The following is a 26,574-nucleotide window of genomic DNA, read 5'->3' as shown; positions in this document are numbered from 1 at the left end:
ATGAGTCCAGTTTGACTGCAGTAATTCTGCAAGCTAGGCCAGCATCACACTCACCCTTGAACCTGGGATTCCTTCAAGTAGATGTCTTAGGCCAAGGCGTGGGCTCCTATGATTGCAAGTAAATCATAACCAGCAATTAATTAAGCTTGTTAATACAACGCTATCTCTGGAAGCAAACTTTGGTTGTATGTGTCCCACTACCTGCTTGTTACTAGAAATATGCAGAGAAAAGAACATTTAGAAAGAGGTTTTCAATGTACCGAATTTGTTCTTTCCGCTCAAGTTTTCTGCATCTGCATGCTGTGTACAGCCTCTCACATTGAGATCAGGGGGATTAGCCTTTGAACAAGCTGAATGTGGAAAGTGTAGGTTGGAGCCAGGCATTAGGTGGTCAAGAAGCAAGTAAAGGCTTCCCATGCATCTCTACGGCTACCCCTCAGCTTCAATACTGCCGGTCTCTCTGTTTCCACTGTGAGCCCCTTCTCAGCTCTGCTGATACACCACGACTGGAGAGGAGGCACAAAGGCAGTGTACTGCTCTGTAATGCAAAGAGGCTGTTACCTTCATTTTTATGCCACTGTGGTAATTTTTATTTTTTATTGTGCTTAGGCAGGCACTGGACCCTGTGATAGCAGCAGATCATATATTAGATTTCTGAACTATGTGAAAAGTGTATTGAGGCTTTATAGAAGGCCTTTTTCTAATTGTTTTGCTGAGATACTCTTTCTCCTTTCAAGCCTAAAACCTGAAAATGTATTCAGTGTTAAAAAGAATTGTGAAGGATAAATGTGGAAGGGACATTTCCCCATAAGGATTCATCTGTCTGCATGGTGTTTATAAGCATGACCTGCTAGTACGCTTGGGCTGCAGCCATATCTCTATACATCTCACTAAGCAACACAGCTGCTGACTGCCTCAAGCACTGACATTTACAGAGTGTGCATCATCCAGTTATTGCTTCACATCCCTCCAAACAGCCTTGATCATCAGCTAATTAAAGTCTATGGCTTCTTCTGCAGTCTTCCTTGGAGCTTCTGTTTTATGAATGCGGTTTCCCATTGGTGACGTGCTTATTACATCTGAATTTTGCTTTGCAGCATGACCAACTTCATTTCTATTTGAGTAAACCGAGTACCGGAGGCATAGAAAACTGCTCAGTAGAAAGGATGTCTCACCTCATGATGTGCACCCTGCCACTTTCGAGGGCCCACTTAGAATCGAGTGGCCCACAGTTTCAGGGTTAGACTAGGTCTTCCCTCTGCCTCTGGAAGCAGCCTGTTTCTCTGCTTCCTTCTTTCAGCACAGGTAACCTCAATGCATCTTCAAATGTGCTTGTCTGGGCATGTGCCCTGCTAACTAATGTCATGCAAGATCTCAGAAATGCTTCTGGAGCCTAGAAAAATACAGGAATGTGGAAATACAACTGCCTTGACACATCAGCCTCCTGAATACAGTTTAGCAAAGGCCCAGCCAGCCAATTTCTTATTAGCTAACTGTTCTGCTAGCACATTATTGCTGGCAAGGAGAAGTATAATCGGTTATTATCCAAGAGAACAGCTACAGCAGGCATCATGCTTAACACTTCTGAGGCTTACTGTGTTCAAAAAATGTAAAATGTTCCCAGACCATAAATCTGGTGGTATGATAATTTGCTGATGAGTACTAGTATATTTATGTGAAGAAATAAATATATGCTTATTAAAGTGAATCTGAGAGAGGTGGTGGAAAAGAGATAGACGGGAAGGAAGAAAGGAGCATCCTTTTTCAATCAAATTCACTGGGAAACTCAAAGAAACACAGATGCACAAAATATTTGATTCCCTATTCGCTTCTCTTGAGAGTAATGCCTGTAGCAGTGACATCTCTCAGCGTAGAAAGTGAGAGGCGAGGTGGACACAGGTAAGGGAGAAAGAGGTCTGAGTAACAATCTAAGCAAAAGTGTGGGAAGAGCCAGTGCATTAGAACTTGGTGCAGGATGCAGGATTGTTCTTGTAGAGAAACATTAGGAGCTTGCGTTATAACCTAAGAACTCATCTATATTGCAAAGCAATAGGGCCAGATTCTCCCTTGCTGTTACAGCTGTTTGAGTATATTGCAAGGCAGGTGTAAATTATTACTTGGTAGCCTTCTATTTTTGAGTGAAAACAGTACAAGAAATGAGCATGAGCTGGAGTTTACTGCAGTGTATATAGAAGACTTTTTATTTTTAGGAACAGCCAATGCATTACACTTTATTCAACGCAGGCAAAGACTGACACCGCTAGCCAAAATGGTCAATGGGAAGGTGAACTGAGAGTCACAGGAGTAGCTACCTTTAGCAAAGGAAATCAAGTATGTGTCCTTTCCATGAAACAGCTTCTTTTAAATGGAAATTATAACATTATTGATGATGGACAATGTCATTTGCTTGGTTCACAGAAGCGTTGCTGAGATTATTGACTTACTAAGTAGGAGTTGCCAGGTGGTTCATGACAGGTTTACTGAGTCCAATGAGCAAGCCAGGCATGACATGGAACAGGGACACTTCATATTTGGTATTTCATCCAAATACTGTTTGGAATTGGAGTCTTTTCCAGTCAGAGCTGTTGACCATTTTGGCTATTGTGTTACTGATCCCACTGATAGAGCTTTCTGAACGTTGTCCATGAGTAGAATTCAATGTTGAGAAGTTAATTTTAAATTAAGAAAAGATATATTACTAAAGCACATAAAAATATAGGAGGAAACAACACTACAGGATAGCAGAAACAAAGAACAACCTCCCTATTGCATTCTCATGCTGCTTGTTCCATGTCACATATTCATATCCATGTTTCACACCAGTATTTTGATGCCTTGTAATGGGGACAGAGAAAAGCTTTTCTAGGATTTCTCTAAGAAATTTGGTACTTGAAGTCAAACCAAAACACCCTGTTCTGCAGTCTCGCATACCCACATTCAAACAAAAGCCAATGCGAGCAGTTCCACGGAGGTGTAGATCTTGTGACTGATATGGTCCTGGATGACTTTTTTCCAAAACTTTCAATAACAGCCTGTTTTTTCTCACTCACTGCTCTGTTTTGGTGCTAACAATAGAGATGAACTGGTAACAAGTTCTTTTGGAAACACAACCCTGTAAAAACACGTCATTGCCAAACTGTTCCTAATGATGAAGGAGGAAGTGGCTCGAACTGTCTCACCCCTCTCTTGTCAAATAGGTCATGTTCTTCCTATCAGCACCTATCACTACAAACACCAATAATTTGGCTCTTTCTGACTGCTAGCAATTTTCTACATTGGTCAGTGGCTGCGTCTAATTAAGGCTGTTTCTGCCCTATGTCCTTTTGAATCCTAAAAGGAAAATGATGTGAGGCTTTATCAGTGACTATTTCATGTGGAAGAAGTATTTAAAGAAGTCAGACACCATGGCAAGGAAGCCAGTTGTTTTTATCATGCACAATTTTTTTCCTACTGAGTAACATTTTTGTTTGTTCAAAGCAGGATTTGTTTGTTTACAGTAAATACCTGTCACATAGCAACAGAAACATTACTAAATAATATTACATATAATGTTAAGCTCCTGGGTGTCTAGAAGCTTTCAATGAAAAACTCACCGTTCCTGATAAAAAATAATAAATAAAGTCACCTTTTCATTTTACATTAAAAATATCTGTACATGATTACACAATATAACAAAGTACAATTTTATTTTCTAGGCTCAGGGTGGCGTGTCTAGATAAGATCTTCATCTAAAAGGGTAGAGGCTGGTAGTCTTGATCCTGCATATTCCCCACTGTAGGAAAATCATTTTCCTACAGTTGTGAAGTGTATCGCCTTGTCTACCCTTTCCATGCAAGTGTGGAAGCAGCTCACAAGGAACATAGCAACATCTACATGCAGGAACCAGCTAAGGACTGAGATCTTTGCAAACAGACATGTGGTATTTGAAAGCATTGAAACTTCTTACTTCAACTGAAAGAGAACAGACACAAATAGAAAAATAAAGATGGAAAACGTAAGTAGAAGTCTGTCTTCCAAATGTGGCTATAAAAGTTTTTTAGATGGTATATTGTTCAGGATGGCACTTGGTGATCTATTACAGACTGACTTTGTCTCTTGATCAACCTTTGTTCTTGGTAAGAATGCCCAAAGATTGCTCAGTTCAGGACAGCACTGGCAGTTTGCCTGGGGTTTGAGGGCTGTATCTTGTCCGTTGGCTTCGGAATGGCAGAGGATGGCCACTGTCTTTTAGCAACTAGGCTGGATCGAAGCAGCGCTCGTAGGGCCTGCTGTTAGCAGTGAAATGCCTGTGGAGATCCCTCTCCAGCTGGTCAGGCACTATGTACACCTGTGAGTCTTCCACCAATGAACCTGGCCAGGAAACACAAGAAAAGCATTTACAAAGAAAGCTCTGCAGGGTAAAGGTGAATCAGCAGCTTCACGCTGACCTTTCACCAGTAACTATAAGGAAAAGGCAAATACTTTTTCTTATTTGGCTAAAGAAAATGCAGGGCAGTTTCCATCCTGACAGCATCTGGTCGCCGGTGGGCAGGATCTTGCACAGGTAAAGCAGGCATTTAGTCTCACAGCATGTTACACCTTTAGCCAGAGCTTGTAATCTTTAAGATCGTGGTATCGCAGGACAGAGCAGTGGCTTGGTGGATGGTGACTGGAAAGGAATAATGGAAGTCCCTGCACTGGGTGGTCTGTATCTTTGTTGTTTCCTTTTATCGACAGAAATCTGCTCACTCCTGGAGGAAGGCTCTGGCACAGCCGTACAGCTGTCCTTGCAGGTACAGGAAAATCTCCTCAGCCATTCAGCTTGTGTACCTTCCTATGTCCCCACTGATCTACATGTGTGCAGCTGGACATTCATATGAAGTCAGTGCAGGAGACACCATGACAATGCAGATGAATGAGTTTTCACAAAGTCCTGCTGTCCAGGAATCCTTTGAGGAATTCCTACAAGGAATCTATTCTTTCAGCTGGGCCATTCCTCTTGTAGACCCATGACTAGAAACAGGACTCTTGAGATTCAGGGTCATTGTGGATGGGAAGCTTCTCATGTTCCTGATGATGCCCATTACGTAAAACAGTGTACCTGGAGGTAGAAAAACATAAAGAAAGATTTGTTAGTGCTAGTTAAAAGTTCAGGCTTACGTAAAATGAGTTCTTGAAAACCCAGAACTATCTCCTAAGACAGTGCATCTTCCAAATATCCAGATCCCACATTAAGCAAATGTGAATCCCTACTTTGGTCCATGGCAGGGAGCCAGATCTTCAGTTTGCTACAGTCACGGCATTTCCTGAAAACCAAGAACCTCTTGGTTTTCATGTGTCTAAGCTGCAGCTGGTAATGAGAGGAAACCAGACCAAAGAACTAAGAAACTCTGGTCATCTGTGGGTGAACTTAGCTGACAGCACTCCAGTTAATATCTTCCATGGATGATTTAATGAATCATTTGAGACTATAACTGTAAAAACATATTTTTCCCTAGTCCAAATGCATATTAGAGAAATCAGGTCTCTGTTGAGACTTTCCTCTCCCAAGTGTTTAGAGATGGAGATATGCATGTTCTTTTAGAGTAACAAACACTCAAGATGGACTGGCTATGTCTGCATCCCAGTAAAGTTAAAAAAAAAAAATAAGAAAAATAGAAGAATAGATCATTTCTGCTGTTAGCAAAGGGGAATAAAGTAGTATCAGCTTAAGCATTTGTTTGAATAGTTATTGGGGAAAAAAGGTCAGGAAGTAGTCATTGTTTACATATTAAAAACCTGATACTATGACATCATTTACTTGACATGATTAATCTGGATGCATCTCTCCATTGTGTATATCCTAGACTTAGGCTCTTAATTAAGGTGCTTAGAGTGCCACTGAAATGTCTGAAGTAGATTATTTGAATATCCTACAAATGATGTATCCACTAGTTCCAGCAGATCAGCCATGAACTCAAAAGGAAAGCCAGGGTAACAAACAGACTGCCTGTCCGAATTTCTCCGAGTGAACGTTCCTGCAGGAATTTATCCTCAAATGTACTACATGCTGGTTTTCAACACGATCAGGCTTGATTGCCTTAATGTGGGTCAATGCATGCACAGACACATCTGTTAAACATCCTCCCTTAGTACTCTATCACTTAAAATAATGATTATGTATTTAAAAAAAAATGTTCTGGTTCTACCAACAAGATACAGACTTGATGCAAGAAAGAAGACATTTTGCATCTAACACTGAACAGACACTCCAATTAGATGACCATGAAGCATACAAGCCATAACATAATTTTAATTTTATATACTGAGTCAGACATGGCACATTGTGTGAGGCAATCCAGCAGAGACCTCTAGCACAGCAAAACCTCTGCTACGTATGGTGACACAGAGGATGAGAGGCAGGAGACCCCCAGCTCTGTGAACAGACATACTTCAGAGCAGCTCAGGACTTGCTCAGAAGCAAAACAGACAGGCACTGAAAGCTGACTTCATACAGGATATCCACAGAGCCAAACCTTTCTTCTTCTTCTGCAGTAGTCAGAAAACAGTTGTGCAAGATCAGCAATTGAGCAGGTGATGCCGTTTGTTACAAAGATGCATTAAGCTAAAGAGAAGTCATTAAGGTGTCCCAGGATCTCTTGTGGCACAAAGTGTCTGTCTGAAGCCTCTGGCAGTTAGCTCAACATTTCCAGCTGTTTACCCTGTAGGGAAAGAGGACCAGTAGAGGAGGCGGAAACAGCATTTGTATACAGAGGGTGAAAGCTGCACTGCAGGGGTGGTGACCCACTCTGGTATTGGCACATCATTCCTAAAAATCTCACCAACATCTCCGTTAGCAAATCACTAAAGGAGTCCTTTCCTGGCAGGCTTTTGTGTCACAGGGATTGTTTTCACATACTGTAACTTCTCCCTTCAAATCAAAGTTCAAAGCTACCTGCCAGTTGCAGGGCAACAATTTAGTGTTGGCTAAAATACAAAAATCTAACAGCCCTGCTTTTTTTTCACACCACGTCTTAAGTGACCTGCTCTCTGAAAACACAATTAATTTTTTTAGGTATCAGTATCTATGGCAAGAAAGTTTCAGAGAGAAAGCCCAGCTGCACCCAAAATTAATTTTTCCACACCTACAGGAACACATGCCTAATGTGCCTCTCACAGAGCTGAGAAACCAAACACCATGGGGTTTATCTCACCGACTGCAAGCATAAAACACCACTCGGACCCTGCATGTGTGGGCTGAGTGTTTCAAGATAAATTCATCAAGTAGGTTTGAGTAATGAATACATCTGAGGGAGTCAAAATAGATGAGCAGGAAAAACATTAGAAAGGTTTAAATGCATTAAATAAATTATCTGCAGCAAATTAGTTGCTCAGCTTTCCTGCCTGTAATGAGTTCCTTCAATGGGATTTGTATACACAGGCACATTAAGCTACCAAGCTCAATTACAAATAGCATCCCAGGCTGCCTCTGCATCTGACTCCTCCCAGAACTGGGGGTGAGTGTTACTGTCATTTCACCTGACAGCTTTACTCAGCTCATAAACACCACCACCCAGCAATAAAGCCTAATAGCAAAAAGGCATCGCCACCTACAAAGGGACCCTGCTGCAGGCTATTCACATTCTTGCCAAATGGTACTTTAATTGTGATGATGACCAACTTGGACATAATTGCTTCTGTATCTCCTGCTGTTTCTGACAGTCCAACGGAGTCTTTAACTAACTGGTTGGATTAGCTCTCAGCACAGCAGAGGAGAGCTGTATGGTTTTACTCTCTGTAGCCCCGCAACCAGAAGAAGAAGCTCCAGCATTATTCTGGGAGCTCAGCAAGAGCCAGGGAGAAAACACCAAGGGGATGCAGCAGCTGTTTGTAATCTTCCCACTGTCTTTCCCTGCAGAGCTATCCCCCACACCAGTTTGTACAACGCATTAAGGAAGCAAAGTCAAAAAATTGCTGGTCTTTGGCTTTCCCAACTGTAGTGAAAAACAGGAAGAGGGGAAGCAATACCTGATGGTGTGTGTGCCACCCTTCTATCAGAGCTCGCAACCACCGGTCCAGTTTCCAGAAGGGAGCCTCTGTCTGGAGATGGAATGGACAGGAATTGGAAGGTATCTGGTCTTTCCTAAAAATGCTTGCTACCAACCTTTCATGCTGCAATATCTGCCTCTGCTGGTCACACATACCTGTGGCTCCTCTGCACCAGCAAGTGTCTGGTGCAGAAGTGTCTGGAAAGCACGGCTTGCAGCTGTTTTACTCATGAATTACTCTGTTGGTTTTTAACTGTAGTCCATACTCTGAACACTCATATCCATCCCTCTCCCCTAAGCTCCCTGCAAACTTGAGCGCACCAGCCTGCAGGCAGTTAATCCTGGTGGCTGCTGCGAAGGGCAAGGAGCCTCTTGCAGGTACTGACCCTCTATGAGGCTGGGATCACATTAGTAGATACAGCTTATTAGTATCTGACGAAGAGAGAGCAAAGACAGCTGAATGACTAATTGGCTAAAGGACTTGTGTGGCAACATCTGCCCTTTCCAAAGCTTCTGAACCAACACAAGCTTAATGTTCCCTCAGCAGCCTCTGCCCCTTTAATCCTGGCAGGAGAAATAGTTTTACCGAGGTGGTCATAATAATGGCAGAGAAAAACAAAGAATAAAATAAATGCCAACAACTGTGGAAGCACGGCAAAGCTTTCAGCTGGGCTGAGGGCAGATTAAGGGAGGAAACCATCCCCGTGCTAAATCTGCTGTAGAAGCACAGCTGCCTTTGCTCTCTGATAACAATCCTTCCCCAATACACCTGCTTACATTATTAATTGCTTCCATTTTTGAACTGGCAGAAGGCGGTTCCTGTTGTCCTGACATTCACTGGAGACTGAGGTGAGGTTCTGCGACTGTCTCTGGGTTGGGAAGGGTTTGCTTTTGTGCAGAGGGGATACTGGGAGCTGTTAACTCTCTGCTCCTCAGGCCTTCTGCCACCTAAATCCACTCCCCTTCGCTCTGCCCAGAAAATGCAGGACATGTCACCGGGTAGAGAAGAGATTTTGCACACACGTTCAGACACCGAGAGGTCAATATTGCTGCAGAAGTAGGTGGATGGGTGCATTTATGGTATAGATATGTCTGTGACCGGTACTGCCACGATGGTTTAGGTCTCAGCAAGGACACAAACAGCTGCAAGGTCTGGGGAAGTTCAGACACAAACAATACAGAGCTGATAAGCACCAATTCACAAATACTTTTTATAACCTTTATATTATACATGCAGAATAGTTACCGCCAAAGTTTCTAAAGACCCGTGGGTAATGCAAGAATAGAAAATAAAAACCTTGTATGAAATTCTTTGAAATAAGTGCTGCTCTTAGCTGTTCAACTTAAATTGTTCAAAGCCTAGAATATACTCCACCATGGGCTGCAACAGTGACCTTACAGATGTGGTAGCCTGTGACAGTCTCCTACTGACCCTTTGCTCATACAGTTCAGGAAAATTGCTCCTAATTGAAAAAGAACTGAAACAGAGGGTCCATGGAATATCCCTGTATTGTGACTTGGGGCTTGTTACTACTGGCTCATTAGTGACTCCTGGCTGGACTGATGGAGGGAACTCAGCACAGCAGAATCAGGCAAGAAGCAAGTTTTAACTGTGACATTCTTAAAAATTTGAAATAATAACAGAAGAAATAAATTTGCAGGTTTTGTGACATTCAGTTTCCCTGAGTTTGTGCCAGTTTCTGTGAATTTGTCTTTAAAAAAAACCTAAAAGCAATAATTCTTTAAGAATGATAAGTGAAATTTCTTATTTAAAGGCATTGCAATTTCTCATTGTTGATTTTGGGAAGGATCCTTGACTAATAGTTTTGTTTTAACTTTTTTTTTTTTTGTCAGCTGCTTGCCTTTCAAGTGAAAGTTTTCAAATTAAACCAAGCAATAAATTTCAACAAAAACAAAACTTGGAGAAGACTAAATCTATTCATGTTTTCCTGACAGTAGCACACAGTAGTCCAAATTAAAGCAGAAATCTGTTGTGCTGAGCTCTGACTTGCTCCTTTTGAAGACAACGGTCGCCCTTAAAAAATGTACAGGCTAATTTAGTTTACAACAAGGAGATTTAATAGGCTGGAGTGGATGTTTAAGGGAGGTCAGAGCACCTGAGAAACATGCAATTATAAAGACTTAATTGCTAGGTCAAAAATAATGAGTTTCAAGCTAAAATCAGAGCAGTACAGAAAATGCTTTGCTCATTCTCCAAGTTTTCATGGTTTGAAATATTTTCCCCATTTCTGATCTGGAGCAAGTCTGCAAATTCTCAGGAGACAGAAAAGAAAAAAAAAAAGAAAAAGCAAGAAAAAGTAGACTCCAATTCATGTTCAAGGCCCTTTTCTGCCTTTTATCAAGGTGACTGATCTCACCACTGTGATAATGGCAACCGTGCCATTATCTGCCTCTTTGATTTTCTCCATTTTCCAGTTGTTGATTGCCAGCATTCCAAATCAAACATTTCAAAATACATTTCTTCCTTCACATCCAAGTAGAAAGTCCCTCTGGGACCCCAGAAAACTTCTCAGTAACACCTTTTGTACAGCCAGTTTGCATCTTGAAGGTTGCTGCAATGTTTGCAGAGGTAACCCAGAAAACAAACATTTCTGGTTATTCTTAGTGAACGTAATCGATTTTCTACAGGCTTCACGTTCCTCCCACCTTTGGTTCTGCTCCCAGAGGGCTCAGTCACACAGCCAGGAGTCCTGCACCCTTCCACCTTGTTCTCCACTATTTCCTCTAAGTTTTGCCTGTAAGATTCTGATGGTTGTGCCACAGCTGTGAGGTACAAGTGACTCCAATCCCCAAGGTGCAGGAGAGCAAAGCTTTCAGCCATTGGAGAGTTGTTAGCTATCTTTCCAAGCACCTCACCAGTAGCACAGCCCTCGGACTGCTCTCTGAGTGAACACAATCTGCCACAAAAGGCATCTTGAGGTAGCCTTGGAAGGACATATGCACAAGGAGATGTGTGGGTCAGGAATTAGAACCTGGAAAACAGCCAGGACTGCAGAAATAGAGAATCCTTCAGTCTCAACAAGGAAACCTTGACGTTATGTCTCTGCTTTCATCCATGTTCAAACTAGATTCTGAAGTCTCGTTGTGAAAATAGTGGGGCATCTCAGAAATAAAACACTGCAAAGGAGCTAAAGTACAAAGAATTGTCTCCAGGTCTATCACAGGCCTTGCAGGGTGATAAAGCTGGTAAGACTAAGACTAAGACTAAGACTTCCAAGAAGGGAGACAAACAGGTGGGGGTTGCTCCCAGTTAAGTCACAAACCCTCTTATTTGGAGAAGTAATAACAAAAGTAAATACATGTCCAGACTGGAGGAAGACAAAATGTTACAGTGTAAGATGTGATAAACTCCAAAAGATCGATGTCATGTCTGAGCAGAGATCCCATTTTTAATAATGGAAAGCATCATTATTGAACCTGACCGTCTAAGGGGACAGAGAGTGTAGGAAGAGTCTGCACATAGGTGAAAGCTGGCTGGAGGCACGTTTTAAGTGGAACTGAGCTTTGAGATTGAAAATTTTCCTAGATTTGAAAATTGTCTTGGTCTACAGTTTATGTTTCCCTGCATTTTTCTTTCTGTCACTGATGCAGAACTCTTCAGTGCTTTCCCATGTGGAGTGCATTATTGTAGCTTCACACTCAATATAGTGTCCATTTCTCAAAGCTCCATTTCTTTCAGATGGACTTACAGAGAAAGAATAAGTATCTCTCCTCAATATCAAATTGGGATTGCAGTTAACAATCACTTGGCAGACGAGAGTAGGTTATTTTAATGAACACATCATTCTGAAATAAGCTTCTACCATCTGTTCAGTCCCCTAATTATAAATGCAAACAATATAATTCATAAATGCACTATAAAAGAGAGGGAAAGAGAAAACAGGTTAAGATGACTTTTTGTTAGTTATTCCAGGCAGTGATGCATCTGCTTACTTTATTCCTGTTTCAGAAACAGGTCGGAAACAATTTTTAATTCTGTGGTTTATGGCAGTCACTAACCCACAGTAAATGATTGCCTGTAGATGGTAAAGATGTCACTAAGTGCAGTACAGTTTCTGGTTGCCATCATTATTTAGACATGTCTATGATGGAAGTGCCCATGACAGATCACACAGACCATCCTGAGTTCCAGGGGGCCAGAAATAAGCTTTAAGTGTGTATTTCAGAACGAGAAGAACTAGCCTGTAAGCACTGGAGTGCCCTCCATGGTTACAGGTGCTAAGGGTACAGATGCTATTTTCTCCCTTAAAAGATGCCTTTGACATATTTGAAAACTGGGAAATCTGAGAAAGCTGAGAATAGTGTCAACATAAAATCCAAGGATTTCTGGAATTTGTTACTTTAATTTGTGACTTCTTTTCATTTTGAAAGAAGAAAAAAAAACTTTAACCTGCAATACACTAAATGTCAAAATGAAATGTGAACAAAATATGTTGGTTCATTCTCATTTTCTGTTGAAAAAAAATGAATGTAACCCAAATTAAATGTATTTCATGAAACATTTGATTTAAATACAGCTGCATCTTTAATTTTCAAAAGGTCAGTGCAGAATTCTCCCTCTCTCACTATTACCAGGTTTATAGGCTCCATAAAACTAAAAGCTTTCTAGTAACTCTGTAATCTCTGGGCTGGATGACTCATACTTTGAGCCACTAAAGTGAACTTTTACATTTGGCCAGCAGTGGAAAATCCCAACCCCCCTGACACCTGCTCAGCATAATTCCCAGGGCAAAAGGGAGCCAGAAATTACAAGCTCATTCTGTCATCTTGTTGATATGTATCAACATTGCAGAACAACATAATTCGATTTCATCTTCAATGTGAAAAACTAGCAGTGTATGTAATAATTATAGGATGAAGCGCTCCTGTTATTTCTCTATGGCTTTTTCATTTCTTCCTGTTTCTATGACAAGCAAGGTACTTGCACGGTTTGCCAGCAATAAGGTTTAACATTATTGTATATCATCCTTCTGCTACATCTGATTGACCTACAGTCCAGAAGAGACCAGCACATTACCAAAGGTGAGCTTACTGAAGGTAGGTCTTTCACTGCATCTGCTTGTGACTGCCTGCTATCTGCTTCGTCCAAGAGATTCAGAGATAATTTATCTTCTAAATCTATGGGAAACCAATTAACATAAAAAGAGTGCATGAACTGAGAAAACACAACGAGAACTGCTCTAAACAACTCCCTCAAATATCAGATATGTTCCCTTAACTCTGTAGAGATACATTTAATGTTTGTCTCTCATGTGCTTTCAAGTGCAGGGCTCCCACCCAAGCAGGCTGGAGGAGGCTGGATTTCAAACCAGACAAACCCAGGCATGGGCATGTTGAAGCCGTCATTAATGACTGCTGCTTGGGAGCTGAGTTAGTCTGGATGGCAGACAATCATCTCCATCCCCTCCTCCCAGGGTTATTTCTCTTCATTGCAAGCTGCCAGCCTGCAAAGCCCATAAAGATATGGTATGATTATCTGAGTAAAGCGGCTGGGGCAGATGATTAGCTAAATCGCCTGCTGGAGCTTTGGTGGAGAAACAGCTGACCACACATGGTTGGTGTCAGTCCTGTCAGGCAGGCCCAGGAAGGTAAAATAATGTGGCAAAGAAAATTAAATCCATCCTCTGCAGTGAGCCTTACAACAGGCACTTGCCTTTGCCTCCATTGCCCTTTATTCCAATCTCATGATAATCTTCCATCTGTGCGTAAAACCCACCTAGTCAGTGGACTTGATGTCTCATGCAGCATCAGCAACAAAGAGAAAATATTCCTAAACTCTTAAGATGTCCTAGCCTAGTTTGAAGTCTGTATTAGCCTTATTATTTAATTATCTTTTAAAAAATATCAGTGGACCATTCCACCTTAGGGATGATGCAGTCCTTTGTAAAAACGTAAAAATCTCAGAAATATCATCAAAAGTTCAGTTTTCCCATTGCAGCTAAATGGTGAAAGTCCAGATCTCAGGAAAACATTTGGATTGCTTAATTATTTATATGGATAGGACAGAAATGTTGATTTTAAAGTCTTTTGTAGTCAAATGTAAATACAAATCTGTCTCTATCTCATGACAAGTGTGTATTTTTTTCCACTCTTGAGCAGTTATGCTGAAAATTTTAATTATCTTTAAATCAAATAACGCTGTTCAGACCTTGTGAGATAGAATTACGCACTCATCATTCTTTACTAAATTTCAGCTAGAGGTTTTACAAACAGCTGTCTCCATCCCACATAATCTAGCCTTCAGTACATTTTGTAAGACTTCTACATGCCTCCTCAGATATAAAATTAACAGTCAGTTCTCCAAGTAAGCAAGGCCCTTCCATGAGAGAAACATAGCACTGGAAAGTCAGAGAAGAAAACAAAGAAGGCATCTATCAATATGTTTGTTTCTTTCCTTTTTTTCTCTCTGAAGGATGTTTCCTGCTTTTACAAGCCAGCTCTGGCTGCTGCTTGGTCTAATGACCTGCAGCTCCAGGACAGGTTCCCAGTCCAGCTCAGTCAGACACAGGCCACGTCATTCCCGTACAGTACCAGAAAAGTCACTCTAGCTACACAAGGGATGTCCTCATCTCCAAGAGCAGAAGTGTGCAGATAATGCTGAGTGAATATGTGACTGCACAAACACACAGACACTACTGCTTTAGGTTGATGAGCAAGAGAAATGATTCATATTTTTTTCTGGCAAAACAAGACCAAAAATCCCTTCCAGTCAATTTACTTCTGTATCTACAGTATATGCATATATACTTTAAGTAAGATATTGAACTTCTTCTAAAAGTGCAGGCAAACAATAAACTGAAATATTTTTGTTAAATGAAATGTCAAAACAATTCAGCATCTCGTTTCCCTTTTGTTTTCTCCTGTGGAAAACACTTGCTGGATTTGACCCAATCAGTTTGTTTCCCTGGAACTGCAAGTGCTTATTATGTCTTCTTTTTTTTGTATTCTTTTTGTTGCCAGGCTCTATTAATGAACTTGGTCTAAGAAAAAATATAGAAACCCATTTAAGCTACTTTTAACTTCAAGAGCTAATCCCAGCATGCTGCTCCTTTACTCAGAAGACTCTTGTTCTGTGAATGGAGGAAAATCACATTGGTCTCTCTGGTAAAGCGCTGAACACAACTCTTCACTTGGCGTACGAAACAGATTGGATAGAGATTGATTAATGAAGATAACTAATTAGGAGCCTGGTATTAGTCAGCCAAGGCATTTCACGTAGATCAACAAAGAAATAAAGAGTTGAATTCAATAAAAATTAGGGCTGAAGGAGCCCATTTTTGTATGTTATTATCTCTGGGTATGGGCTAAAACCTTTTGCATGATGTTATAAAGGCTCATTGTTGTATTGAATAATAACCTCTTAAGATGATAATTATATTCTTGATAGACATCAAAAGTTAAAAATAGGAAAGGAACATAACTACAGACACTTTCATGCTAAACAAACAGAAAAATGCTAAACGTGTTAATAGAACAAAGATCAGCTAAGTTCTTCAATTAAGTTATTCTAAGAAAATTTAACAGATGATTACCAGGGACCCAGTATCCATCAAAGCTGCAGAAGTGGCTTTTCCAACAATTCCTGTTTGATTGTGGGCAAACCACGCCATTTCTCTGAGCTTACTCTCATTGTGGATAAAATAGAGTCAATCAGACTTCCCTTGTAACCTTGTCTTTATGCTTCAGCCTTTTTTTTTCGGAGCAAACATTGTGTCACTTCAGATAGGAGGAGTATAACTGAATCACAGTTTGATTCAAGGCTGTGGTGTTCCAGCAGCAGCAATTTATCACTTACATAAAAATAGTTTGTTTCAATTTTTAAATGCCATAAATGCTTTCTAGGACAGAACAACCTACAGCGGTTGGAAAGGTGTTTTATTTATTGAAGAATTTCTTTCTTCCACTAAATCCTTCACGGCCACAGAGGCTGGGAATATCCTGCCTTTGCATCACTGGCTGTAATGAAGCTCTTCAGAAACAGGGAGGTGACTGGTTTGGACCTCTTGTTTCTCATTGCACATTAACAATAATTGCACCCTTCTTTTGGTTCTTGTAGCAATGCTCACAAAAAGGCTGGAGCCTCCCCACGCTGTGATGGTCACGCTGCAGCTCCTTTGCATGGAGCAGTACAAGCAGCGGCTGTCCTCTCTCCTGCTGCCCATCTGATACTGCAGTCATGTTTTAAGTTTCAGCATCTCAGTTTTACCTGACGTAATTTCCAACAAGGGGAACAGTGAGACCATCCAGGCACTCTGACCCACATTGAACAGATTTATCTTCCATTGCCTCCAGTGGATATTGCTCAGAACATCCACCTGATGTTCGTCACTATTGGACTGTTATTGTTATAATTGTAATGTGGATGTTGCTAAGATATGCCTGAGATTTTTAATAACTTTTTAAGTAATAACAGCAAGAAATCTTGGAGTGGGGCCCGGCAGAGGTGAGACATACAGGATGTGATTCCTTGAGCACGTACGTTTCTGACTGTGTGTGTATAGCTTGTATATCTTTCTGCTTGCCCACTTCCTAGCTCTTGTCTTACGAAACCAAACCTTCAGGAACAAGTGCTGAACACGTTAAATTTTTTCAGTATAAAGCAGTGTTATCATTGAGAAAGTTAATACCTTGGGAGATGGTTACCAGTTCTCCTCTGTGAGTCACAATCAGTGAGCTGCTAATGGCTTGCTGGCTTTTCAGACACGAACCAACAGGGCGCAGCTGGGTCCTCAATAAACCAAATAACCACATACCAAAAACGCATCATTGCTCTTGTCAAAGTTGTCCTCTACTGTCAGCCTGACCCAAGAAACAATGCTCAACTGGGACTGAAGATTCTGTTTCCCAGGGAGCTGATAAACTCTTGTTGCTGTTGCCTCTGTGCTCCCGTAGCCTGATTGTGTTTTCCCTTTCATGCTCAAGCAGGTACCTGTGCCTCCTAGAGCTGTCAAATTTGGCAGCTTCCAAACAGCAAAACTCAGTCTCATTATACTGTTAGCAATTTTGATCCTGTCAGAACAATAGCTGCCACCTTTCTGCAGCACATCCCAAACGCATCTCACCTTCTCCTCACTAGAAAGATTAGCAGTTTGTATCTCGCCTCTTCCTGGGTGTAAGAAGGAGAATCACAGGCACCCAACCTGGGATGTTCGAGGGAGTGCTGCCTCTCCGTCACCCCTCCACCCTGTTTGTGGAGACCAGCTGTGGCTCTGGCATCCCTAACTCCCCCACAGCTCCGGGTGTTGAGAAGCACCATAGATCTTAAACTAAGAAAAATGCTAGCTAAAGCTAATGCTAGCCAATGCCTCCCCTGACTCTGCTGGAGGGCTTGAAAACCCTCCTCACCTTGACTGCTGAGCTTCGCTAGTATCAGCATTTGGTGCACAGTTTAAAAGGTCTGCTTTGCTTTTTGTTTAGAGCTGCAGAGGCACTGTCTGGAGAAGCAGCCCAAGATCTCATCTCAGAGTGAACCACGGGATGAAGAAGCACTCACTAGGAAGATTCAAAGGTACCTGGGCTGAAAGGTACTTTTTCCTTGTTATAACAGGTCCAGCGGAGGCATTATAGATATAACGGAGATTGTCAGCCACCCTCTGCTGATACAGGTCAGTACCATTTGTCATTACTTCTTACAGCTGCTTTTGGTCACCCCAAGAACATTTCTACAGTGCTTCCTTCAAGACACTACTCTGTATGCTCACAGATATCATCGACTGGCTTTGCTGATAGTCGTCTCAGTTATACTTGTCTTATTTCCTAACTTGCAATTTTCTTCTTCCATCTTTCAGATGCTTGACCTGAATGATGTTTACCAGTTTCCTTATTTTTCATTGCAGGTCATTTTGCTCAACTTAAGCAAAAGGCCTTTGACTTTGGATATTATGAACATAAATGTGGCAACAACTAGTGACGGAAAATGTGGCATCCACACAATAATAAAGATGATGGAGTCAGTCCAGAGATGCTGACTTCTTCCATCATAGATTTGCAACTTGTTAACTTTATAATAGTTGACATTTCTACAAGAGAAAGAGAAACTTGGGTACTGAAGGACAGAAATGAAGGTAATTTCAAAATCAATGAAGGAGCTAGCCACGTTCATGTTATCTGCAACCTAAGCCCATTTTCTAATTATAAATGCCAGGGTAAACACGTAAGCAAATGAGTGAGGCCATTCAATGCCATGCTACAGAAGATGGGCACTTTCTCCTTTTTCTCACATTAACTCTGTATTTCCATTTCTCTCTCATTAATGTGAAGTTTGCCACTACATTATAGGCTTTAATTACCTGCAGATTTTGGCCTACAGTTCATTTCTGCACCATAATTAATGCAACATTCATAAGAGGCCCAAATCTGATAATTAGGAGAGTACTTGGAAGTGCTCACTTATATTAGAAGTACACGTCACATTAAGAGCGGTTTGTAACTGCCTGCAGATGGGATAGTTCATAATAGGCTTGTGTTTTTTAAGTAAGGTGTTTCAATTACTTAAGTACAAGCAGGATCAATTAAGAATATTCAAATGGAAGATAATGAATGTTTCTTTATAAATGGAGATCTTCAACTGGCATAATTAGATCATTTGTCCTCTGGGAATAAAACACAAGCCATTTGCCAAGGCTGTGGAATGAAATAGTTGCAAAACCTCTTGGAGCTGTTTCCCTGTGCAGTGGAGACACCACAGTTTCCACGTGTACTGCAGATGCGTAGCCATGAGCTGCAAGGTTGACTTCTGTTTGTCAGGCTTCTAACGTGCTAGAATTGCAGCTGTCTGGGGAAAGGGAGGCTTTTCTGCAGTGAAATGTCCAGTGCACTTCACTGAAATCTTCTGGCAAAAAATTCTTCATCATTTCACGTGTCTACTTTGTGTGTGAAATAGCAGGACTTTTGGGTGTCAAAACAAGACTTTCTCTAAAGAATTATGTGTTTTATAACAAAAGTCTACCATATCCACATTGTTAATGTCAGTCACTACTTTAAATTCCTTTCTGAATAGCAAACTATCACAAACTCCCTCACAGCATCTGGGGCTCAGGCATGTTCCCTCCTACTTTGTAGCCTGCCAGTTGTTTTTCTGGTCACCAGGGTACAAACCATCCTTTCCTGCCTTTGGCAGGGCGAGTTCATACACGTGGCCATGCAGTGTCTACGGTTTTGTTTTGGTAACTTCTGGATAGCCTGAAAGTATTCTGGGAAGCTGGCCCTATCTTAAAGCACCTGATGATAAGATCTGAAAATTATATTTTCTGGTCATGGACCAATGACACAAAAATTAAATAACAAAAAAGGGCATTAAGATCAAAATTCACAAGAAAGTTCCTGGGGTTTTTTTTGTGCCTTTGACATCTTAACTAGTATCTGTTCTGCTTTAGATTAAGTTGTAGTAAGCCTCACTAACTTAAGGTAACATTTCTTCGGCTAGAGTAGCTGCAGCTGTCTTCAGCTTTCCATCCCGCGCCTGGGGAAGGACAGGTCAGGTAGCAAGCACCATGTTTCACCACGTTGTGCTGAATGGGAATTGGCACTCCTGTCTCCTCCTTCTTCATTTTTCAATTAATATTGCTATGATATGAATTAAGTAGCGCATTCCTGACTTCAGACCACCTGCCTCTTACCACCCGCTGGGTATGAAATCATACAACTTCATACGTCATGTTATGAAAAATATTAGCATGGCAAACTTCTGAGCTGTGCTCATAACTAGTCTTATTTTGCAAGCATTTTATTAGGATTAAATGTCATCCCACAGATGGTGACATGGGAAGTGGGTGCTTAATTTGGGTAGAACCTCCATATTCTCCTCCGTACAACCTTGGTTTGATAAACACACACTGTGTTCTCCTAAGGACACTCAGGGCAGCAGCAGACCCTCCGTGATCCCCATCCTACTCTGTCCTCATATATGTACCCCACTCGCAAACATTAATTCCCTGCATCGCTTCCATAGACAATCACTCCTCATTTTTAGCTTGGTTAAAACCAACACCAAAATGAGCCAATAAGTACATATTGCTCGGTGGCTGTGTTTTCATTCCCCTGTTGTTCTTCAGGAAGAATGATGCTTCATTTACTCATCTGCCTTCCCTGCCAAGAGCTAATTCGCAGCGAGGTTAAATCATCTTCAGGAGTGTGCTGGGGAGGACAGGAGGCGCCTTTGACAGCTTCTTCATTTCAGTATGATTCAGAGGTTACTAAGTCCCCATTTTCTGTTAGCTATCTCCCCAAACATCCTGTGAGGATAGCCTGTTATCTGACCTCAGCCTTTCCATTCTCAATGGCAGTAGTTCCTGGACATCTGCTAGTGAGAATCTCACGAGTGATGCCAGCTACTGCCCCCCTCCAGGTTCAGGGACCCTTTGAACTTCTTTGTGCACGAAGGAACTCAGGAAAACATTTTCTTATTTGAATGTTACAGCAAGCAGAACCTCATCTCTTCTGAGATATCCAAAAGAAAAATGTCAAGCTCAGTCTGAACATTTGAATACCCTATGTCCAAGGATGCTTCTCCAAGTGTCAGGAGAGGCAAAAATCTGAAGAGGAAAGAGCATGGTTGCAAACAATTTCTAATATTTGGGGGGGGGTGGAAAGAATCCAAGAAACTAAGGATTTTTACAAAGTAAAAAGAGCCCTAGGCAGTCACTTCTGAGATCCTCTGTTACACAAATTCTTTGTAGATTGGAACGTGACATTTAACTGTATTGATCAATGTACTAATTTTGATCATAGGAGGCAGTAACTAGTGCAATCAAAATATCTGGCAATCATCTGGGAGAAACAGATATAATAATCATTGATACAGTCATATTCCTTCCCCTGCTGACACAATTAAGTTCTCAGTTTTCTTGCAGATACAAGGTGGAGAAGTTAAGCTTCAGGTGAAACGAGTCATTTGTTCTACTTGATATAAAGAGAAATGCTGGCAGAAACCAATCCAAAAATATTTTATGATTATTGAGTCTTTGGACTGACTCAGACAGGTTTGAATCCTTTAAGCATATGTGAAGCTCTGGATTTTGATGGAGTGGGCCTATGGATTATATTTTTTTACTGGCATTCAAGTCAGGTATCATAATTATACCTGCAAACAACAGAGAACAAACCACAACAGTACATGGTACCTAAATCTAAATGCTAACTGTCAAGACAGATCATAAATACACTCGTCAGTTGTGCTGTGGCAACAGTCATTGTATGTTTTACATATCATGCAGATTCAGAATCAAGAAAGTGATTTGCTTCAGATGGGATAAATAAGCCCAAAGTCACCAGCTCTTATAACTGGCAAATTCTGTTCTGCAAGATCAGTTTTTACACTCTCATCACATCTTAGCACAGGTACAACCATTTTCCACAGCAGAAGGAGCTCAGAAAGCACAAGAAATCAAGCACAGGTGCCTGGGAAGAAGAGTTTATGTCCTAGCAAGCTTCAGGTGCAAAATTTCCTTTCAGTTCATAAATGAAATGCCTCTCTGCATGAGAACTGCTGCCTGCTTATTTAAGAAATATCAGTATCTTAAACAAAGAACGTTGAAAATGTAAAACTGAAACTAGACATAAAGTAGGCAAAACCCCATTGGTGTTCTTCCTCAGTTTATGCTGGTTTAGGTCATTCAGCCTGGGCCAATAAGATTGCATTGATCAGGTTTGCTTTACAAGGTGGGACCTTGACCTTGCCCTTGCAGCATTTTCCCTGAAGACACCTGCTTACCTGGCTGAGCGCTGCCCAGTCTTTGTAACTAATGGGATCGCAGAGGCTGCTGCCACCCGAGGGATTCCCAGACCAAAGGGTGTTTAAAGAGAAAATGCTGCTCTGGCAGTCAAACACAGCTATGAAAACATGCTGGGAATATTCACATAAGGACATTTTTTTTTTGAGAGATCAGATGATGCCTCTTTGCGCTGTTTGCCACCACTGTCAGAATATTAGCACATGCTGCCTTGGAGGTTGATTCCTTTAGGCAGAGCTATTTTTCTGAAGCAAGGCTAGCCACAGAAGTGATTTCTTTTTCCTTTCACATAATAGATCTCTCACTGCTGGCTTCAGCCCTTCAACCTAAGGACCTGATGTCCACAGCGCTGCCATCCTAGGCTGTACTGTGACCCAGATGGATCACTGGACCCATTGTACTGCAGCTTTTCTGAGCCTTGGCATTAGCTGGTGGAATATAACACTTGTCTGATTGCATTTGTACCTATATGAGTAAAGACTTAATTTGAATATACCTGCTGTTAATATGAAGCTACTTGATTTCTTTCAGTCCTTCTGAAAATGTGAGTATTCTTTCAAGGCTCACAAAACCAGCAGCCCCTACCCATCTATTGCTTTGTACATTGTCTTCAAATTCAAACTGCAGAAGCAAGCAAGTTCAGACTTCTGAAGGCTGTGGTATCTTTTCCCTTGGTTGTTCTTGGTTGTCTGTATTTTCTGCTTCAGAGAAGACAACACAGTCTATAAATCTCTGCCTTAGCCTCTGCTTTGGTGAATAACCGTTGCTTAGATTTATATTTGTTCCCCTTCTTGAGGAAAAGCGAAGCAATGATACATGTAGCAAATGGAGCAGGAAATTGCATTTTAGCCAGCAAGTTTCAAATGCAGCTGACAAGTTTTGGTTCAACTACAACAATCACCCAACAATGAACCCTGTTTTGTGCCTACAATTCTTTGTGCTACATTGAGGCAATCTAAGATGCACTTTGCCCAATAATTTAGTAAAGACCACAAACCTGCATGAGTTGCATGATACTTGCTATATGTATAAAACACAACAAGGTTTTGCCCCCTTTTTATGTAAACTCATCCCTATTTCTATAAAAATGTGGAGGTGTGTTAACCCTTATAAGAGAAATAATAAGAGGTGTGCTGGATTTTGCAGACATTTCACAGAATTACAGAATGTGTGATGTCAACCATAGGTAGCAATGAAATTAAAAGTTCCCAAACACCCCCTGACAATATCACCACTGAGCTCCTGATTAAATGCTACTGTTAGCTCCTGAGAGCTCCGACTTTCTGATCAGTTGGAAGGGAAAATATTCTGTCCTATCCTGCCCTACCCCATCCTACTCTGGCTGAGTACATCACTGTAAAGTAAGGGTAAAACTACAAGTAAAAGAGCTTCAGGAGCTCACTGCTGTCTCTCTCTTAGAATTCACCAACATGGAAAGACAGAATATGAAGGATTTGGGATGCTGGTCATTGACCCAAGGTGGCAGCTTCCCTGCCACCATGACAAAGCAGCCAACTGTGGCGCTCTCGCTTCCCCTGGAAGCATGGAACAACTAGCACCCAGGACACCTTATTAATCACCTGGTGGTCATCACCAGACCATTTGCTATTAAATGCATTTACACATCATGATGTCCACATTGAGCTGCTTGCAGGCAAATCTCTCAATGTTTTCCCTATTAGCATTGCAGAGGTGTCTCGGACAGGTTACCTGAAAAACAGTCCTTATTTAGCAAGTGGAGATGGCGATTATACTGTCCCTGTGTTCCTAATGCAATCAGGAAATTACTTTCAAAGAGGACCTCAAGATGCAGTGGCTCCAGATAGACTCATCACCTCATATACCATCCAAAAAGCAATTCAGTTACTGACATGGAAGTAATTTCAGCTGACTATATTGGTGCAGAGAGTATTTTCTTGCTGAGCTTTCCAGCTTTTGAGTGATTGAAAAGCACTAAGCAAGATCTCACAGTGATTAACAACAGCCTGAAAAACACGGCTTCAGCTACAAAACTTGGTAATATAGTGCCACTTAACTTCTGTGGGAATTCCCAAACGGGCTGTGAACGTGCCATGATAACACCAAACCAGGACATGGTGGTACTGAGACCTCGCACTACTTAGGAGGATGCATGGCTTAAGAAAACAAGTATTTCTTTTTTTTTAAAAAATGAGGCTGTCATGGATAAGAAGTAAACAATGGAGAGAGGCTATCTATTGAGATAATCTGTCATATCGGCATTAGGTTTGCAAAACCAGAAGCTGAGAAAAAAAAAAAAGTATCGGGAGACCCAAGAATAGCTACAGATTTCTGCCTGGGATACGGGCACGCCCTGAGTATATGTATAGCAAGAGAACATCACAACTGGGGCACAAAAGGTATGACATTGTCATAGATAAAAGGGGAGTTTCTGGGCAGAGATTCCCCAGTCTTTAAGAAAAAAAATCTCTGCCTTTCTTTTATTTTTTTTTTTTTTGTAGTTTGACACAGAACAAGTAAGCTTCTTGCTTTCTTTTTCATGAGAACGACAACTAAGGATTTCTCTCCTGAAGTAAGAACTGATGACACTGATTACTGGTATAATTCTTTCATTCTGAATAGACTACAAAATGCTAATTTCTTCCAACCACTTAACAGAGCTGGTGTACCTGGAGTGTGATAATTCTGTTACACAGATAAACTGTGCTGCTATCGAGTAAAACATCAGAGAAATTAAGAACACACCAATCTAGCTGCTGTCTCAGGGAAGGCTTGTAAAGGAAATCCTGCGTATATTTTGGAAGTGCTTTATCTGTGCTACCAAGGCTCCAGCTGCCAAGGTCTTAATTCCAAACTGGTTAATAGGCATGCTTATGTTTGGCCAAAAACAAAATAGAAATGAGTGTGTTTCAGGGGCTAAACACAACCTTATTCAATAAACTTAGTTGGTAAGGCTACCATAGCTATGTTACTTCATGAATTCAACCTGTCACTGCTGCTTTGCTTAGCCAGTTTTGAATTTCTCAGTTTAATCTTCTCCAGCTGTAAATCATATTGCTTAATTAATCTTAATTAAGTGTTGTGGGCATCTCTTGAGTTCAGTTATCTCTTTATTTAATTACACTAACATACCATATAATGTTCTCTGTTTGATGGGATCTTTTGCAGCGTAGTTTAATCCAGAAACTGAAAGAATTAATTAGTTCTTAAAATATGTCTCTAAACGGGTAGTCAAGTAAACTGCATGTTTGTCACAAGTGCCTGAACCCATCAGTCATCATCTTCTACCTGTGATGCTGCACACACAGAATCAGAAACGCATTCCCCAGTTCTGTGGCTCTCAGATCTCTATAGGCTCTTCTGAAGTAGGTATCTGACTAATAATAAATAGAGATATCTGGCATTTGTCAGCTGAAAGTTTTGGCCACAGCCCAGGAGAGTTTACAGGTTCACTGTTGTTCCATAGACATTTACTCCCTGTGACTGGACCCTCTCTGCAACCCCAGCTGTATTGTGCTATGACCTGAGCCACCTCTAGAAGGACTGACTGCCCAAGGAAGTCTGGTACACCAGGCAAACTCCTGTCAGAGCAGAAGCAGCACAACACAAGATCATTCCTCATGGAAAAGCATCTCAATGGTTGGCAATGGCTTTATGGCAAGTGGGACATTTTCTTCCCTGCCTGCATATCTTCACAGAGCAATAGTAGTTTCTTTCCTCAACAAAGCCCAGAGCTGCTGGGCTCCACCTTTTCTTTGCTAAATAGAAGCTGGGTGAGCAAAAAATTGAACATTATAGCAAAACTCTTGCAGTGAGGACAAAGCTGAGCAAAGGCAGAGGACTCTGCTGAGCAGACTGCAGCCCCTGAGCTCCCAGGGCAGCATGGCCCTGATGCTACCGCACCCCTGGGCTTGTCTCTGCTCCTCAGCTTGACTTGAGGCAGCCTTTGCTGGCATGCTTTTCTCGCTTTGCTGCACATGGCTATTACTCCTTCAGCAACACAAATGGAGGCAAACACAATGTGAGCTGCGGTGGCAACCAGGAGAGGTACGCAACTCCTAAAGGGTGATTAAGACGAGTGCTTTCTGACCACCCACCCAGACATATATGCTCAGTCAAATAGAGTACTTAAAAGCACAATACTTGCTAAAGAAAAACATGCAGAGCCTGACTGGTTTCCTATCAACATTTCCATGAACTTTCTGCTTCTTCTTGAACAGGCAGAGAGGGTTAGATGAAACAGCAATCTCTTCACATGCAGGACACTTCATTTTTGCTGGTTAGAATACTGATGAGAACGTGATGATCCTTGGAGATTCAAAAATAAGCACTGAGTGGGAATTACTCCCAAGCAACATGAAGCTTTCATTCATACTTCAGGAATCGGCTTCATCCAAATGGGGAGAAAATCCAGCTGGCCCAAAGCCTTACAAGCTTAGATGCTGGTATTCCGGTACATATGGCAGTACCATTCAAAGAGCTATGACAATGATACTGTTTATAGCTCTGAAAATGGCGCTGCCATCTGCACCACGGTGCAGCGGCTCTCATCCCCAGGACGCAGCTCTGCAGTAGGACCCATCCTGTGCCCTGCTCTTGTACGTGCTCAAGCATCCTGCTAAAATACAGCGCAACTCCCCAATCATTAGTTGGAATAAAAGAGAATGGAGGAATTATTTTGGTTGAGAAATCCCTGCTATCTTAAAGAAAAGCACCCTTGAAGTTCCTGTTGCTATTGTCTGGAGGAAGGGACAAGGAGATGCAGGCACATGGTCTTCTACTGCTGTTGCTACAGTTAGCAGCTGGGGGAAGCACTGGTCCTCTGCACACTATTGCCT

General features: G+C 41.5%; 1 protein-coding gene and 1 long non-coding RNA gene across 9 annotated transcripts in view; one reads left to right on the top strand and one right to left on the bottom strand.

The window, feature by feature from the left end:
• Positions 1 to 3,177: 3,177 nt before the first annotated feature.
• The window catches only part of HTR4 (5-hydroxytryptamine receptor 4), a 123,206-nt gene continuing 99,809 nt past the window's right edge, over positions 3,178 to 26,574 (bottom strand). For 2 of the 6 annotated variants that reach the window (XM_069868978.1, XM_069868977.1), the window contains one exon: positions 3,178 to 5,080. Coding sequence is in view for 4 of the 6 variants with exons in the window: in XM_069868977.1 (XP_069725078.1) it covers positions 4,993 to 5,080 (88 nt within the window). In the remaining 2 variants the exon portion in view is untranslated. Of the gene's footprint in view, positions 5,081 to 5,968; positions 6,681 to 7,986; positions 8,059 to 26,574 lie in introns of those variants that run through there. The other 4 variants (XM_069868981.1, XM_069868980.1, XM_069868979.1 and 1 more) reach the window with 4 other exon arrangements.
• LOC138726904 (uncharacterized) lies at positions 12,337 to 22,665 on the top strand. 3 transcript variants are annotated; one of them, XR_011338494.1, is made up of 4 exons: positions 12,337 to 13,049; positions 17,445 to 17,535; positions 17,864 to 18,091; positions 22,054 to 22,665. It is a non-coding gene; the product is annotated as an uncharacterized lncRNA (long non-coding RNA). The 3 variants fall into 3 exon arrangements; XR_011338495.1 differs by having other exon boundaries at positions 17,445 to 17,632; XR_011338496.1 differs by having other exon boundaries at positions 12,337 to 13,064.

The sequence above is a fragment of the Phaenicophaeus curvirostris genome, chromosome 15, assembly GCF_032191515.1.
Source record: "Phaenicophaeus curvirostris isolate KB17595 chromosome 15, BPBGC_Pcur_1.0, whole genome shotgun sequence".
In the NCBI taxonomy this organism is placed as follows: domain Eukaryota; kingdom Metazoa; phylum Chordata; class Aves; order Cuculiformes; family Cuculidae; genus Phaenicophaeus; species Phaenicophaeus curvirostris.
The sequence above is the reverse complement of the archived record's forward strand: the minus strand, read 5'-3'. Positions and strand labels throughout refer to the sequence as shown.